Source organism: Pseudochaenichthys georgianus, chromosome 4, assembly GCF_902827115.2.
Source record: "Pseudochaenichthys georgianus chromosome 4, fPseGeo1.2, whole genome shotgun sequence".
NCBI lineage: Eukaryota > Metazoa > Chordata > Actinopteri > Perciformes > Channichthyidae > Pseudochaenichthys > Pseudochaenichthys georgianus.
In genome coordinates this window covers 37270736-37287484 of record NC_047506.1, presented here as the reverse complement: position 1 = coordinate 37287484, position 16749 = coordinate 37270736, and the positions used below count along the sequence as shown (strand labels likewise).

Sequence of the window (16749 nt, the reverse complement as noted above, 5' to 3'; positions counted from 1 at the left end):
CAGAGCCTAGTCTGCTCTGATTGGTTCGCTGGCCGGCTCTGTTGTGATGACTTTTAGAGATGTCCCGCCCCTCAGCCTTTCACGTACAATGTAGAAATATGAGTGTGAGATAGTGATGTCATTATGTTATGAAAGTAAACAAAGGAGTCTAATGGAAGTGTTTTCAGGCAGGGGGGGGGGGGGGAGAGAACCTCCTTCTGGAGGAAACAGGGATGTTAGCGTTTGCAGACCAATTACACGCACACAAACCTGTAACACACTACAGGAAAGGGAAACCCAAAAAGCATGATAGGGCCGATTTGAAGGTTTGCATTATGAACATCTATGTTTACTTGCTAGCAGGCCCCGTCTTACTTCAGTTAACAACAACAATCCATGCTTAATACATTTATTTATTTGGCCATTTACTTACAAATAAATAGTTAAAAGTTCAAATGTAGAAATGTAAAATGTGTAACTGTTCTCTCAGTCGTCATCCTCCTCCTCCGGGTCGTCTGTGTCGTCCTTCTCTTCCTGGGCGGCCTGCTCCTCCTCTAAAGCTTCCTTCAGCACCTGCTCCTCCTCCACCGACGGGTCCAGGGCCTCTGTGATCTCCGGTCCACTGGGATATTCTTTCTGTGGTAGTGGGGGGACGGCTTGGCTGAACCCTTCCCCTGAGTACTTCAGACCCCATCCAACGTAAATGTTCTCAAACTTCCTAAATGAAGAGACAGAGCATGGTTGTTCAGAATAGCAACATAACCTTCAGGAAACCCAGAAAGTAGGGGGATTCAGATCTTTTGACTTACTTTCCGGAAGCGTATGAATATGCCCCTGGCCAGAGGTTAGAGCGCAGCACAGCTAGAGCGTGCTGAGAGGTGAGGACGGAGGACATCTTGGAGGTCCAGGGAGGAATGTTGAGCATTTCTGAGGGACACCAATATTACAAATACTTTTATAAACTCATTAGGCAATGAGTAAAAGTAGTAATAACACAGTGTAGAAATAATCTGCTACAAATAAAAGTACTGCATCCAAACTATTGCTTATTTAAAAGTAATGCCATCAAAATAAACTATATGTACCAAAACAAAAGTATTATGCAAAATGTTTTTTGTAAAAAGTGAAATATTTCCCCCAAACTTGCAGTTGAGTGGAAGTAGAAGTGGGTCTCATGGATATGAGCAGCACTCAGGGAATATAACCATTAAGTGTGGGAGAGGCGCTGAGTGGGTTGCTCTATATAGTACAGCTTTTTGATAACTGGGTTATCAGGACCAAATGTTTGTGCACTTCATGATAAATTGAGCTTTTTCATTTTTGAGCTTTTTCATTTGATTTATTATTATTTATTTATAGTTCCAAACATTTTTGGATCAATAAATGTTTTGATGAATCGCGTCAACCTCAGCGGCTTATGTTGTTCCTTGAATGTTGGGTGCATTTGTGTAATGTCCCTCTGCATCTCTGTGTGAATATGCTCACCACAGAAACAACATCAGCTTCAAAGCTTGATAACCTGGTCCAAAGATATGTTTGGGCTAGAGGATACCTTTATTGATCAATGTGGCGTTGACGTGGGGGGACAGAGGAGAGGACATTGCCTAATGAGTTGAAGAGTACTGAGCAATGGAGATCGTGTATGGGTCGCCACCTCTAATCTGATATATTGTGATTTATCATCTGGCGGGGGACAACAGCTGGAAACTAGCCACGTTGGCTAAAGCTGCCCCATTGACTGTTTTCTGTGACAGTTGATCAATGGGGACTGTCCACGACACTACGAGCTATTCAGAGGCCCCCAAACAAGAATATTCATAACAGAAGCAACATTTTCTATATTATTGATATCATTTAGCTTACCACCTGTTAGCTGAAACCTTCTGTATGTGTTTGCATGTGAGAATAGAGGAGGAGGCAGCAGCCTGTGGTGCATTTACAGCAGCAGGGGAAGTAGCAGATCCCCAGTGAAAATGAAATCTCATTAGGTTTTGCAGAAAAATGTCCAAAGACAAACCTGCATCTTGGGAGAGGGGTGTGAGCAGAGGGGGTCCAACTTCTGGCTCAGGCTCATCAGGCTCCTCTTCCTTCTCCTCACCCTCTCCTTCCTCATTGGAGTCATCTCCTGGTTTCACAGCAAGGTTCACCCACGTACAGCGACCCTAAAGCAGTCCACACTCAGGCATTAATTATTACAGCTGAGAGAACGCTCCATCCACCTGCCTCCATCAGACCTACCTGCTGCAGGATGTGCTGAACATGATGCACCCAGGTGGACAGAGAGTCGGCCATCTCAGCAACCGGAACACCCTCAAAGTCTGGATTCACTTCGAAGCTGTCCCGAGGGGCCTCGTCTTCCTCATCACCTTCCTCCTCCCCGGCCTGGTAGAAGCCCTGGGGGCTGACCTGAGTGCCAGCAGAGATCCGAGCGATCTGCGCTCTCAGGTAGTTGGCTTCGTTCCCGGGGAAATGTGGGTAGCTGACTATGGGGGTGTCCAGCGTCCCTGTGAAGAACTTACGGATCTGACGAGCACCGGTGATCTGTGCGGGACTGACTGAAGGGAGCTTCACCCAGGGAAGACCGGGCTCTTTGCACACATAAAAAGCAAACTTGTTGGCACCTGTTCCTAGGGCCTCCTTTGGCACTGTTGGGGGGGGTCTATAGGCGGATTGAGGAAGTGGATTCATCTGAAAGCAAAGCCCCCCACAAGACCACAATAATTACAGATCAAGACGAAAGGATGGAGCTTATTTAGCATTTGCCACAAACAGTTAAAACAAGAGAAATCAGGAAAGATGAATAAACATACAGATGAATAAGAAAGAATGAAGAGGATCTGTTACATTGATTAAAAACGTTCCCCTTCCTCACCTCCTTCTCTACGTCTCTCTCCTCATCCTCTGCTGCTTCCTCCGTGCTCTCTTCCTCTTCCTCCCCCTCCCTGTACTCAGCTTCAGCCACGATGTAGCTGCTCTCTGTCCCCAGGATCTTGCCCCACAGTCGGCAGCGCGGCAGCCCCTGGCTCTCAACAAGCTGCTTGAGTGCGAGGAAGACCCTCTGCATCTCCTCTCTGCCCAGACCCACCCCAGCCTGCTCCAGGTAGAAGGCAACCTCACTCACATTAGGAAGAGGTGTGTCCATCTGTTGAAGAACAAGAAACAAGGTTCAAGATTACATTGATATATATTGTAGTATCATGTGCAAATGTTTTACTTTACTTTCTTATGTTATATAAATATCTTTATTTGATTTGATACAACTTTTGATTGCAGATTTTGTCTTAAACTTCTTATTAAGTTTATATACATATTTTATCTTTTATTGGACATTTTACTTTAACTTCCAATGTTTAAATAAATATTTGTATTTTATTATTGCACTTTTCTTTTTACTTCTTATGTTTATGCTAACTTTTTTTACTCCATTTTATTTGAATATTTTATTGGACATTTCACTTCCAATTCTCATGTTTATATAAATATATATATATACACTTTTAAATCTCTTGTATTTCAAAAATGGTTGCGAATAATTGTAATAATATATGAAGGTAGATATGGTGCAAAATGCGAGAGCGTGTAAAACCTGATGTGAGCACTTGCAGAAAAATAATCTGAGTTTGTGTGCATACATTTACACTTGTATAAAATATCCACATAACTGTGAACCAAATTTACACTTGTATAAAATATCCACGTCACTGTGAACTAAATTTGAAGTCACAGAAGAAAAAAAAAAGTTTTGTAGCTTGTTGAAAAAAAATGAACTTAGTGATGAAATGTTCACTTGCAGAAAAATACATATTTTTTAAATATATTTTCCATTACAACTGCAACTTGGTTATTACAACCTCTCAAATCAGTCATTACAACTTGACGAATCTGCTCTGTGGCAGTATAAATCGACGAATCTGCGGTCTTGACTTTTGCTACACTTCTTGCGATAAATGTGTCGCAAAAGTAATTTTCACCTGTAAATGTGGGGGAGGGAGGGGGGTTGGAGTGAAGGGGCGGAGCTATCGACGAGGCTCGAGCATAGACTGTATATGTCACACAGTCACAGCCATAGCACGTCGAACCGGATGACTGCGGGGCAACGGTCCGTGTCGCTACCAGTCCGCTGACATGGCGCGTCAATCAACGGTAACTGCCCGTCCACACAGCGGCGTGCGTTGACGCTTGCCGGCGGGCGTGTCTGAAACTCGACCAACAACCAATCACATGAATCTCCCGCCCCTGACACACAACCAGCGGTTTGATTGGCCAGAGCTTGTACTGGCATATGATTCAATTGGCTGACGCTTCTGCCGAGGCGTCAAAAGTTGAACATTGCTCAACTTTTCCAGCGAGCCACGCCAGCAACGCTCCACGTCGCTTCCCGCGATGCAGTTCGGCGAAAAGTGACGTCACCCCATTCAAAGTGAATGGTGAAGCGTCAACGCACGCCGCTGTGTGGACGGGCCGTGAGTTTTGCCCATTACTTGCCCAGTATTACTTTGAATATTATTATTGTGATTGAGGATTAAATCCGCTTTGAAGACCACCGTTTTATATCATGCAGTTTAGCGGCAAAAATAACGTCAGTTAGCAAGCTAACGCTAGCTTTGTTGAGTTTATGCTAGCTAAACAAGTAGTGGTTGTAGTCTACAGCAGTAATTCATATTAGCCTACTGCTTTGGCACTAACGGTTGATAACCGTTTACGAAATTAATACCAATTGAACTGTACAGAAATAATGGCAAGTTTTATAATTATCTTGGGCTCCTGCTGTGTTTTTAAAGCCTTTGTAAATTATCCATGATATTTTCTATTTAGAACGAAGACTTCAGAATCGTAAAATCCCTTAATGTGTGTATGCAATTGTGCTAAATTAAACTCTGGAATCAAGCAAATATTAATATGTTTGCATGACATTATTTATATTTTGCCATCACTTAATTATACGTTTAATACATTTAAGTCAAGCTAAGGTACATGGGATGGTAGCTAGTTAGTACTCTTACCTGTGATGCCTCCCCCAAACAGCATAATAACCGGACTGTATCTGTTACGATTATTGTGTTATGTCACGTTTTCTATGTCTTGGTTTGGGTGTTTTGCTGTTCTCCCCGTCATGTTTTCCTCTTGGTATATTGTCTGGTCCTTTTCCCTGTGTTTTTTCTCCTGTCGTTAGTTTCCCTGGTGTGTCTAATTTCCTGATTGTTTTCACCTGTCACTCCTTGTGTGTCTCCTGTGCTCATCAGTGTCAGCCCCACCCCTGATTATTCCCACCTGTGTCTAGTTACCCTGTGTTTAAATTCCCCTGTCTCCCAGTGTTCAGTGTCGGTTCGTCTTGTGATTTGGCTTGTCCTCGGTGAGTGTTCTGTTCTGTATTTGTAAGCATAGCCTTGGAATAAAGGAATTATTTTTACGTTAATCTGCATTTGGGTCCTACCTGCTTCACACATCGTAACAGTATCATTAAAACTGCAAGTACCAGTTCTAGATCCACACAATTCAAGAGACAAAATGTATTTAAAGACCAATCTTTATTTGAAGGTGCCTCTTAATCTGAGATATTAGTTATACAGTATTAGTATTGACAATCTAAAAAAAACTGAGCAACTCAACAGTCAACTTTATATTTCTTATTGTCTAAAGCATTTATTATTTTCATTTTTCCCCTCTCATATTCAGTGTGGACAGATTGAGACAGCGTGGTCTTCAGAGGGCTGCAGAGACTTCAGGGAGAAACCTCCGTGTGATGGAGGTCCTGTCTGTTGGTTTGGAGAGGACTGAGGGTCTTTCCTCAGCGAGGAGGACCAGGCCTGATGGAGGATCCCATGCTGGGCATAGCTGATACCAACTGCACAGGCCTAGTCTGTCACTTTATTTGACTAAATGGGTTTACTTAAAAAATTTGTATTAACCTTTGGTTCACATTTCAATAAATTGTATTTGTATTGTCACTCCTTTCGTCCATTATTCTTACTGAAAATGTTAGATTACACATTCACATCTGACTGAAGATTGGCCCCATTTATTTGTGATGTTGCAAACTCTGCGGTACAAGGCACAAGTGATGTGAAGCTCATAAAGTGAGGCAAATATAAATAATCAGCTGATGGAGTGTAGATGTGGAAATAGATGCATCCCATCAACTGACTATGTTTTTCGCCACACTTTATAAGCCTGACTATAACCACCCCTTCTCTGAGGTGCAGGCAGCGTCACAAACAAATGATGGTCCTGGTAGACTACAAAAATATTCGGTGTACAGATCTTTGTTTTCACAATAAAAGTAGTTTCTTAGTGAACGTCCTGTACTGGTCTTAAAATCTCATAACATCAGCTTTTAATGTTCCTCTTGGATGTTCTTCTTGACCCTCAGAGAAGGAGAAAATGTCGTGTCTTTCAGGCATGTCCTTTCCTAACAAAAATGACAGGAAACATAAAACATATTATTGCAGAACAAGTGTGTTATTTATGAAAGCGGTGTGTTTGTGTGTTTAGGGGCTGTAGATATAATTATTTTGTAATTGTAATGTTTTTCTTTATTTCAACAGTGAGCTACAAAGACAATCAGATTATGAATGAACAGTATGAAGTTCATCAACATTGAAATATATTTTATTATCAAAATAATATTTAACTGATACAAGCGTAGTGCAACTGTAGAAGCTTGCTCTGTTGTCTCACTGAAAGAATAACTTTTACCACGTTTTTACAGACAATATTGAGAGATAAATAGTAGCAGTTCTCTCTGTGTTAAATATCTTTGCCTTCAATACATTACATTAGAAAGCTGACAGTCATATTGCTTGTTAACATCTAAATGTAACCGTTTGCATGGAAAAAAAAACTCAACTTCATTGATGTGTAGGTGATCTAGTATTTAGTATTGTTTAATGGAATATATATCAGTATATTAAAGTCAATATTTCGTTTATTTAAACCAATATCTTTCTTGATTCTTTGTACAGTAAAAGAGTATTTGTACCTGTGCTGAAGTTCACTGCTGTGAAGAATCCAGTTCTGTCTCTCACTCTCTGGTCCAGCCTGTCTGCATCACTTGGACACCTTAAACAAACAGATATATATGTAAAGTACCATGTGTACAAACAATATAACTGATCCTCTTCTGTTGAACATGTTGGATTGTGTATTGTCCGAGTCAGGGTCCTTTTTATTTTACTGTAACTTTGGAAGTTGTGTTACCAATGCTTACTGTTTATTTGATACCAATTTGGTAATGCAATTAATAAAAACAACAAGGTTTGGGTTCGTTCTTCAGATGACTGTGACGTTAACGTGTAAGCTCAATAATGAACTCCAGCTCAACCAACCATATTGTAATATCTAAGTAATCATCTTGAAATATGACATTAATAATTGTAATATACACACATCTTATTGTGAGGTTGATTTCACATACACTACTTCGACGTTAGCTAAATAGAAAATAGCATAAACTCAACAAAGCTAGCGTGAGCTGGCTAACTGACGTTATTTTGGCGCTAAACTGCACGATATAAAACGGTGGTCTTCAAAGCGGATTTAATCCTCAATAATAATATTCAAAGTAATACTGGGCAAGTAATGGGCAAAACTTACCGTTGATTGACGCGCCATGTCAGCGGACTAGTAGCGAGGTTTCTACCCATGGGTGCAATAAATATTATTATCGATATAGTTAGATTCCACCTTCATGATTATGAATCTGTGAGTGAATTGTTTTCTAACACAACCCTTTTATTTATATTAGGTCTTAAAGTGTTTGCATAAATTAGGGCGTGGTCACGTTGATGGACATGTACATGCCTCACTGTCAGCTAACAGCAAATTGTCCACTCTGCTAGGCTACAACCAGAGCCATATAATAGAAGAGTTACGACAATGGAAGTCCAAAAACGGTTATCGTCACGTGGTTCATGTAGACGAGGATCGTTCCCCGGAAGTTCATGGCGGGCAATGTGAATGCATTGATAACAGGAGATAGAACTACGATTTTTGGTAATTATTAGTGAATAAAGGTTTTGATTTGCAATATTCATACAACAAATCGATATGTGTATGTATTTACATCAATATGTTTTAAAAAATAAAATAGAATTTGCTAATATTAAGTGATAATATTAGGATTAGTGTGAACAACTAGTTTACATGTTACTAACAGTGCCTTGGTTAAAGAGCCTGTTGTTGTTTATTTATAGCTTTGAATTCTTTAAAACCAATATTATCTTCTTAAACTTGTATGGTAGTCAGGAGCATCACTTTCTAATGTTTATTGATATATTTAGCGGGAGGGGATCTAAAGTAATGCTTTAAAATTCAGATTGGATTCATTTCTACCATTTTCTTAAATTCATGGTAGTTTCAGTAATCCCATGGTAATTGAGGACACAAGTTATCTAAATGACTAATGTCATCTTTATGGCTTTCAGAAAGGACAGGAGACCGACAGGTGACTATCAAAGGACTAGCAGCAGCAGCAGCAGCATGATGATGATGATGTTAAATGTGTTGTTTTAGGAACATCCATTGCAAATACATGGAATTCAATAAACATTGAATAGCATATCATGCAGTTTGTCTGTGCCTTTTCCTCCGTGTTGTCCTGGTTTGCTGTGCTGCCTCCTAGTCGCCACCATGGTTTGCTGTGCTGCCTGGAGATGCTCCAATCGCTCAGAGAAAGGAGTACGAATGTACGGCTTCCCCACTGACACAGAGCGGAGGAAGCAGGAGCAATTTCACGACCAACAGCAAAAAAATATGTGATTTATATACAAACACTGCATTTGCACTTTTTCACAAAACGAAAACTACACCATTGGGAAAGCTTAATGTTTTGTTTAATACAAAAAAACAGGGAAAGGCTTGAAAAACACAGAGTTGAGACTCAGGGTGCAGGGTGAGGGTCTCAGTGCAGGTATTCAGGCTCCATTTAATCCCCCTCTGGTTCTTGTGCTGAAAGAGGGAGTAACAGACAGGAGAAAGGGTTATACACACCTATATAGCACACCTATTGGATGGGAAATTGCCTTGCGGAGATAAGGTGTGGTCTCTGTTCCCAACTGAAGTTATGGAACTTTATTATTTGTGAGTTTAACAAAGTATGACAAAGCGATAGTGTGAAAGGTGACACAGGTATAATAAGTATGAACTCTTAGTAACAAAAGTAATATTTCTTATTTTTAAGTGGCATAATATTTTAAATGTTCAAACATTTACAGTGCCATGTCTTCTACTTACATTAGTCTCAAATATTGAAGGAAGAAGGGAAGGGATCACTGCCCTCCACCTGCCAGCACTCAGCCAGAGGAGCGCAAACAACAAAAACAAGCAAGGTGTCCCGTCATGTACCTGGAAGTTTGGGTTGGCAAAATGGAGTAAGAGAGGGACTTGAAAAACCTTGGTGGCTCTCTACTCATGTTGTTACAGTTGTCTTGGTTACAGCTCTCAAGTTTTTTTTTGTGCCATTTCCACATCTTTAGAAAATATGAAAAAATTGAAGTGAAATCGACCTCTTCTCTGGAGAACAAACTTTGATTTCTCTGTCTTGGGAGTTTGCAGTCTTGCAGTTTTGCTCCTCCACCTGTAACATCACTGCCCCTTCACCTGCCATACAGTAGGTTACTAACAAGATTACTTATATAATACATTGATAGAATACATGTTTAGTATGCTTACTTATATAAAACAGTAGTATTAAACTTACCTTGTGTTTTCACTCTCACTTAAGTCCCTCTCCCTTTGCCATCAATCCAAAATCAGCTGAGCTGCAACATTATACAGACAGGTAATAATCAACATAATCACAAGGACACAATATGGCTCTGCTAAAAACACTCACTCTTACACGCACCAAAGTTATATTTATCTAATATTTAACTCCCTCCACCCCCGCATACAATCCCGTTTAGAAAACCCTCTTCTATAATTCAACAACGTTGGACCAAATGACATTAAGAGAACGGAATTTACAATTGAAAGGCTGTTCAACGTGTGTTGCTAACTTGCTTCGGTATCCTAGCTTGATCTGTTATCTGTAAACGTTCCCTAAATCTACTAATTTAGGGATAATCCACTGACATCCTTTAATACACATGTTCATTTGAATCAGATGTACTGATAATATCCGCAATATAAATCTTTAAACTTCTTCTTACCTTTAAAAGTCCGTCACGAACGGTCTATTATGCTGCAACTCTACAGCTCTACTAGCCTTGGCGCTAACTTCCGGGGAACGTTTGAGAGGCTCCACGATCCGCCATTGCTGTAAAAAAGTGGTCCATTGGAGTGACCGGAGATGTCATAACGCTTCTATTATATGGCTCTGGCTACAACCATAGAGGCTACAATGTTAGTTAGTCATAGTACTGTACTTGACCCTTTAGCTTTAGCCATGTTCGTGATGATTGTGCCTTTTAGGGAATATTGTTACAAATACCAGACAATTCAAATGTCGTGCTGTGCGCTTGAATGTACTAACAGAACTTCCAAGAAGTCTAAAATTATAATATTATACATGTTAACCCCGTTCGCAGGTGTTTGTGTGCTTGGTAGCTTAGCTTGTTACTTATTAGCCAGCTAAGGACGTAACCCTTTATGCATACATATACATTTTAGTTTATGATTCAGCCTTGGGTAAGACTTTTATAGTCTATGGCTATGACGCCCATAATGCTAAACGGGAGCAAATGTTAATAGGGGACCCAATTATCCCAGTGGTGGCCGCCGGAGCTAATGGAGCCGCTGGGGGCTAGCTCCAGCCGGCGTCACGGAGCTAGCCCCCAGCGGCTTCATTAGCTCCGGGCGGTGGAGTACGTCTTTTCTCAACGTGTGAATGACAAGCATTAAGAATAACAAAATATAGCTAATTCTCTTGCAGATTGTCTCATTTGATTATGAATGTAACGTTTATATAGGGGAACGACACTGTTAGCAGTAACTTGGTATGCATGTATTTCATGTTAGCTTAGCTTCTTAGCCTGAGCTAGCTCTGTTTACTTCCAGTTCGGAGGCAGCAGGTCCCGCCTCGGCTCCGCCTCTTTGCCCTTATTTGGAGCAGGCGGGATTAGACTCTGACGTCACAGTCAAGCCGTTAGTGGCCGACTTCGCCTACTAAGGGCTTCACGGCAACTCTGCAGAATCCTATGGGTGACGTCACGGACACTACGTCCATTTATATATACAGTCTATGGTAGCGACACGAACCGTTAGCCCCACACTGCCCGCAGTCATCCGGTTCGACCATTCTTTCACACACAGTGACGTCACGAGCTACCCACAATGCAACGCGCGCCATATATATATAAATACGCCATTTTCCTGGAGGTGCTAATATCCTGGAGGTGCTAATATAAACAGCTAGCTAACATAGCCAGGCAGAGCGCACTAGGTTTTTTTTCTGAATTAACGACCGAAGAAATCGCTGCATGTCTTCGGATTACATCTCTGGATTTGAGGGGTGTGCTTTAGGTCGTTACCAGCGTAAACTAGAGCTGTGTGGGTTGTCCGATTCCCCTTACAGACTGCCTGCAATGGATGTATGGAAAAACGAAAAACGACTCTCGAAAGTGGCCTTCGGTCGATTTTGGCAGCATCTACGTCTATCTTCTGGAAACACCAGGTGAATACCCCACTTGTCACAATAATATTATCATGCTAATGCATATATGTGGTATTTTAGAGTTGAATATTGATTAAGGCAATAGACTATGATATTCTGCTTGCACCTCGCGTGAAATGGCGCATACCGGAAGTACGGTGTCGCCCTCGGCCCAAAACCCGTATGTGTGTGTGAAAGAATGGGTTCGACGTGACTATGGCTGTGTGACTGACTCGAGCCTCGTTGTTCTGATAGCTCCTCCCCTTCACTCCAACCCCCCTCCCTCCCCCACATCTACAGGTGAAAATTACTTTTGCGACACAATTATCGCAAGAAGTGTAGCAAAAGTCAAGACCGCAGATTCATCGATTTATACTGCCACAGAGCAGATTCGTCAAGTTGTAATGACTGATTTGAAAAGTTGTAATAACCAAGTTGCAGTTGTAATGGAAAATATATTTAAAAAATATGTATTGTTCTGCAATTGAACATTTTATCACTAAGTTCATTTTTTTTATACAAGCTACAAAACTTTTTTTCTTCTTCTGTGACTTCAAATTTGGTTCACAGTGACGTGGATATTTTATACAAGTGTACATTTGGTTCACAGATACGTGGATATTTTATACAAGTGTAAATGTATGCACATAAACTCAGATTTTTTTCTGCAAGTGCTCACATCAGGTTTTACACGCTCTCGCATTTTGCACCATATCTACCTCCATATAATACACCCAAAAAGCTTTTAGAAGGGTGCAGCATAGAATAATGGCTTCTTGGAGAAAAAACATGATTGTAAAAACATTTTAAATTGTTCTAAAATGTATGGATGTGTTGTTTACCTATATATAAGACAGAGGTATGGAGGGCTTGTGAGCCAATAGTATGAGGAGATTAGCATCACATGGTATCTGTTTGTACTCAGCGATGAAAGGATATTGTTGATTTAACTGCGTGACCTTGGCTTGCAAAATTACTCATCCTACTATGGTGATGACATGACCCCCTCTGCTCCCCCTCTAAGCAATACATTTTTAAAGTAACCCTCCTAACCCTAAATGTGACACACGTGAGCCGAATTTCCCCTCAGAATCACCAGGACAAATGTACAGTGTGGTGCATGCAGTACCAGTTCCTCCTCCTGGTCAGCCTCCTCTGGCCAAGAGAAGAGCAGGCGCTGCTGCTCAGCCAGCAGCTCAGCAGCTGTGGTCTGAGGGAGGTCTCGCAGGGTGCTCTGCTTGTCTTCAAATAAACCCCGCTTCACTTCCCGGCTCATGTCCTCAATCACGTCCACCGCATTATCAGGGTGTTCATCCATCACCTTCATCAGCACCTGGCTGAGGTGGTCATACCTGTTACATTCAAATGAAAAAAGTCAGTGAAGGCTTCCTGTGCTTTTGAGAATATCTTGGTTAAGTTCAGCAGCAATTCCATCACATCATGTAGAACAAAGTGAGCACTGGACAATGATGTTATTCACAGAATAAGCAATGTATATCTCCTAAATCTCTCCAAACCTTTGTCAGACTATTTTCACAGGATATAATCAATGGTTAAGATCAAATGACACCTACTGTATCTTACATTAGTTGTTACGAGGAACATTTGTGGTAAAAAACTAACTTTCTGCGAGTCAAAATCACGATCAAAGACTCCAATAAATTGAAGGGTCGCAGCATAAACGATGTCTTCATACCTCTATAAAAACACTTTAAATGACATTGGGTTAAGATGAACACACTGAAAAATCCAGATTTGATTGCATATAACAAATTAAATACATTTATGTTTGATTTATCACATGGTTTATCAGTATATAATAGACTGTAGTGCCGAGAGATATGGAGTCAGAGGCGGTGCAAGAATAGCAATTTATTTACAAGCTGCAAAGGACATGTTGTCGGGTCGCAGCCCGGGTCGACAAGAGAGCGAGCCAAGAGGGCACACCTATTTATAGGTAACCCATAACATGTCCGTGTGGGAACAATAACCGCAACTGTAGTTCCAAGTTTGAATTATGTCCCAGTGGTTAAATAGGTGGTCACCACACAAGCCCCCCCAGAATTCAAACATGGCAAAAAAATATATCCCCACGTCCGTGGAGGAAACATCACAAGGGCCGAGGAGGGTGGGGCCGCAGGTGAGGACCGGGCCATGGAACGGGCCACGAAAGGGGGCCGCAGGAGAGGGCAGGGGCCCTAACGAGGGCACCCACACCGGGGGCGGGCCGTCGTAAGGGGGCCGCACTAGGTGTTGCGGAGAACCCAGCAGGAAAGAGGGCAACCCGGCCGCAGGCAGACGCACAACGGCGGCGGGCATGAAGTCCTCGGCAGGCGTCGAGGTATCCCCGGAAGAGAGGGCAACCCGGCCGCAGGCAGACGCACAACGGCGGCGGGCATGAAGTCCTCGGCAGGCGTCGAGGTATCCCCGGAAGAGAGGAGCAGTCCCCCCGGGAGGAAGGAGCACAACCCGGCCGCAGGCAGACGTGCCGCGGCGGCGGGCATGAAGTCCTCAGCAGGTGCTGAGGCATCACCGGGAAGCAGGAGAGGCCAGACAGGGTCCCGGAGCGCGCCACCCATGGGCCGATGGAGCATGGGCGACGTCCGGAACTGTCGAGGCGAGAGGGGGTCCAGGAGTGCGCCACCCAGGCGTCGATGAACGTGAGTGGCGTCTGGATATCCCCGGAAGGCAGGAGAGGCCAAACAGGCTCCGGAGCGCGCCACCCACGGGCCGATGGCAGCATGGGCGACGTCCAAAACCGTTGAGGCGAGACGGGGTCCAGGAGTGCACCACCCAGGCGTCGATGATACCGTGAGTGGCGTCTGGAACCGCCGTCGAGGTGGTGAAAAAAATGAGAGTGTCCACATGAGGTCAACCGGCTGGTCGAACCTCCTCTCCGGCACCGGAAAGAATTGTCAACAGTCAGATGTTAACAGAAATATGTCGACAGCCGTTAACAGCTAGCCGTTAGCTGGCTGCCATGGGTAGCTGCTAGCCGTCGTTAGCCCCTCGTGGTTAGCCGCTAGTAGTCGTCAGCTAGCGCAGCCAAGACGTGCAGCCGCACGCCCCGAAGAAACAAGCCCACGAGGTAGCAATCGGGTTGCTGGTCGACCCAGCAGGTCGTGCATCGACCCCCTGTTGAATGGAAGGCTGATGCGGGAATGGCGAGCAACGTCCCAGCTCTTCTGCGGGGCGTGCACCGAGCCTCAGTCCGCGTGCCGGTGGCAGCCACGGACGATTCCAAAACATCCCCGGCATTTCGAGAAAGAAACTTGAGTTCCTTTTGCCGTGTTCGGGTCCGTCCCGGAAACTTCTCGAGACTTGTCAGGGTCACCAGTGTAGTGCCGAGATATATGGAGTCAGAGGCGGTGCAAGGAAGGTACAAGAATAGCAATTTATTTACAAGCTGCAAAGGACATGTTGTCGGGTCGCAGCCCGGGTCGACAAGAGAGAGAGCCAAGAGGGCACACCTATTTATAGGTAACCTATAACATGTCCGTGTGGGAACAATAACCGCAACTGTAGTTCCAAGTTTGAATTATGTCCCAGTGGTTAAATAGGTGGTCACCACAAGACCTACTTTAAACATATAACATTCATTTTAAACTATTAACATAAAACAATGACATATTCTTAAATTAGTTGTGGCAAATATAAAATGCTAAAATAACCTGTTTATACAATATTACAAGTTTAAGTGGAACCTTTTTATTTAATGCTATTTTTAAACAAGATACCGTGATATGATTTGTAATTTGATAACGTGAATAGCTGGGTTTGTAAAATGTACAATGTAATGCAGATATTCGTTATTAACCCTATTCTGTCCGCTCCCATCACTTGTACCCTACCAACCGAAGAAGCTAGCTAAGTCACCGGCTAGCTAGCCACTAACACTAGTCTATCCCATAAACACGGTACTCACAGGTTCAGTTTGCTCTCGGTGCTGCTTTTCAACATGAAGCTCTTTAAGACGGCAGCTGACTTAAGTCTCTGCTCACTTTTGGCGTCGTTTCCATCCGTACTTTCCATTTTTCTTCTCCTCCGTGTGCTTCGGAACTTTTATCTTCAAAACACTGTCTGACTGTCAGACTAACGGTATCTAAAAGACGTTGACACCCTGGAGTTAACTAGCTTAGCATTCACAACGATTTAACAGAGGAGACCCAAACTTTACTAGTTTCCATGGTTACTGTAACAGAGTGGTTGCCAAGCTCGCGCGCCACCTGGAGACTACCGGTAAGAAACAAATAATATGGGTGGTCATGATGTGGTCCAGGCAATTAGCTATCTTTTGCAATTTGATCTCGTTATTTTTATTTGATCTTGTCCATTTACTGGATTTGACTATCATTTTTGTCCTCTTATATCTCTATCCTAAGACCCTGATCTGAGTTAATCCTCATACTCTTATTTATGTAGTCTTGTGACTGCTAGTAAATGAAGGACATTATAAATAAAATCTCTGTGCCTTATGCGTCAAATGTATATATATATATTTAACAGTTGTTACTGATATTATTACCATGCACTAGTGACCATTTCCTTCTTTTCTTGTATGTATGTTTTTGTGGCTATTGTTTGCATCACCCTCGCTGTTGTGGGTGGGGGGAGGGTATGTTTGTTGTTTGTACTGTGATGTAATAAAATGCAAAATCTGAATAAAATTATATATTAGAAAAAAAGCGTCGCTATGCCTGCAAAAAAAGAAAGAAACAAATAATATAAATAAAATATAAAATAAAAACATTACACAAAATTGAAGTTGGTATCTCTATACATTTGTATGGTTAAGTCATAATAGGTTATTAAAGCTAAATTCAGCTGAAGGGATTTATTTGACCATTTCCGGTTTTCATTTCATTATGTGAATTCAACGTAAAGAACAGATTAGTTTGTATATTAAGAATGGAGAACCATAAGCTTGACACCATGATGTTACTTAAATTGATTGATGTGAATTAAAGTGGATCATGCAAGATAAATAAAAAACGTCCCAACATGTACAGTATACAGTCTATGGTCCCAACCTGTAAATCTACCCTGTATCAGGTGTTTTCTTTAAAGTGTCTCTAATCATACAAAAACTGGGACAATATAATCAGTCAGCCCAGGTAAAAAAAGGCATACATTTACAGATCACATAAAAATACCCATATACCTTTGTGCTCAGAGAACTT

At 42.2% G+C, this 16749-nt stretch overlaps 1 protein-coding gene across 1 annotated transcript; it reads right to left on the bottom strand.

The window, feature by feature from the left end:
* Positions 1–374: 374 nt before the first annotated feature.
* Positions 375–16698, bottom strand: rsph4a (radial spoke head component 4A). The gene is made up of 7 exons (XM_034081315.2): positions 15495–16698; positions 12699–12921; positions 2852–3121; positions 2218–2667; positions 1997–2141; positions 789–906; positions 375–697 (listed from the first exon to the last, which is right to left on the bottom strand). Exons 1-7 carry the CDS (start codon positions 15599–15601, stop codon positions 466–468), a joined length of 1545 nt encoding a protein of 514 aa, XP_033937206.1. The 5' UTR covers positions 15602–16698; the 3' UTR covers positions 375–465.
* Between the last annotated feature and the right edge of the window lie 51 nt (positions 16699–16749).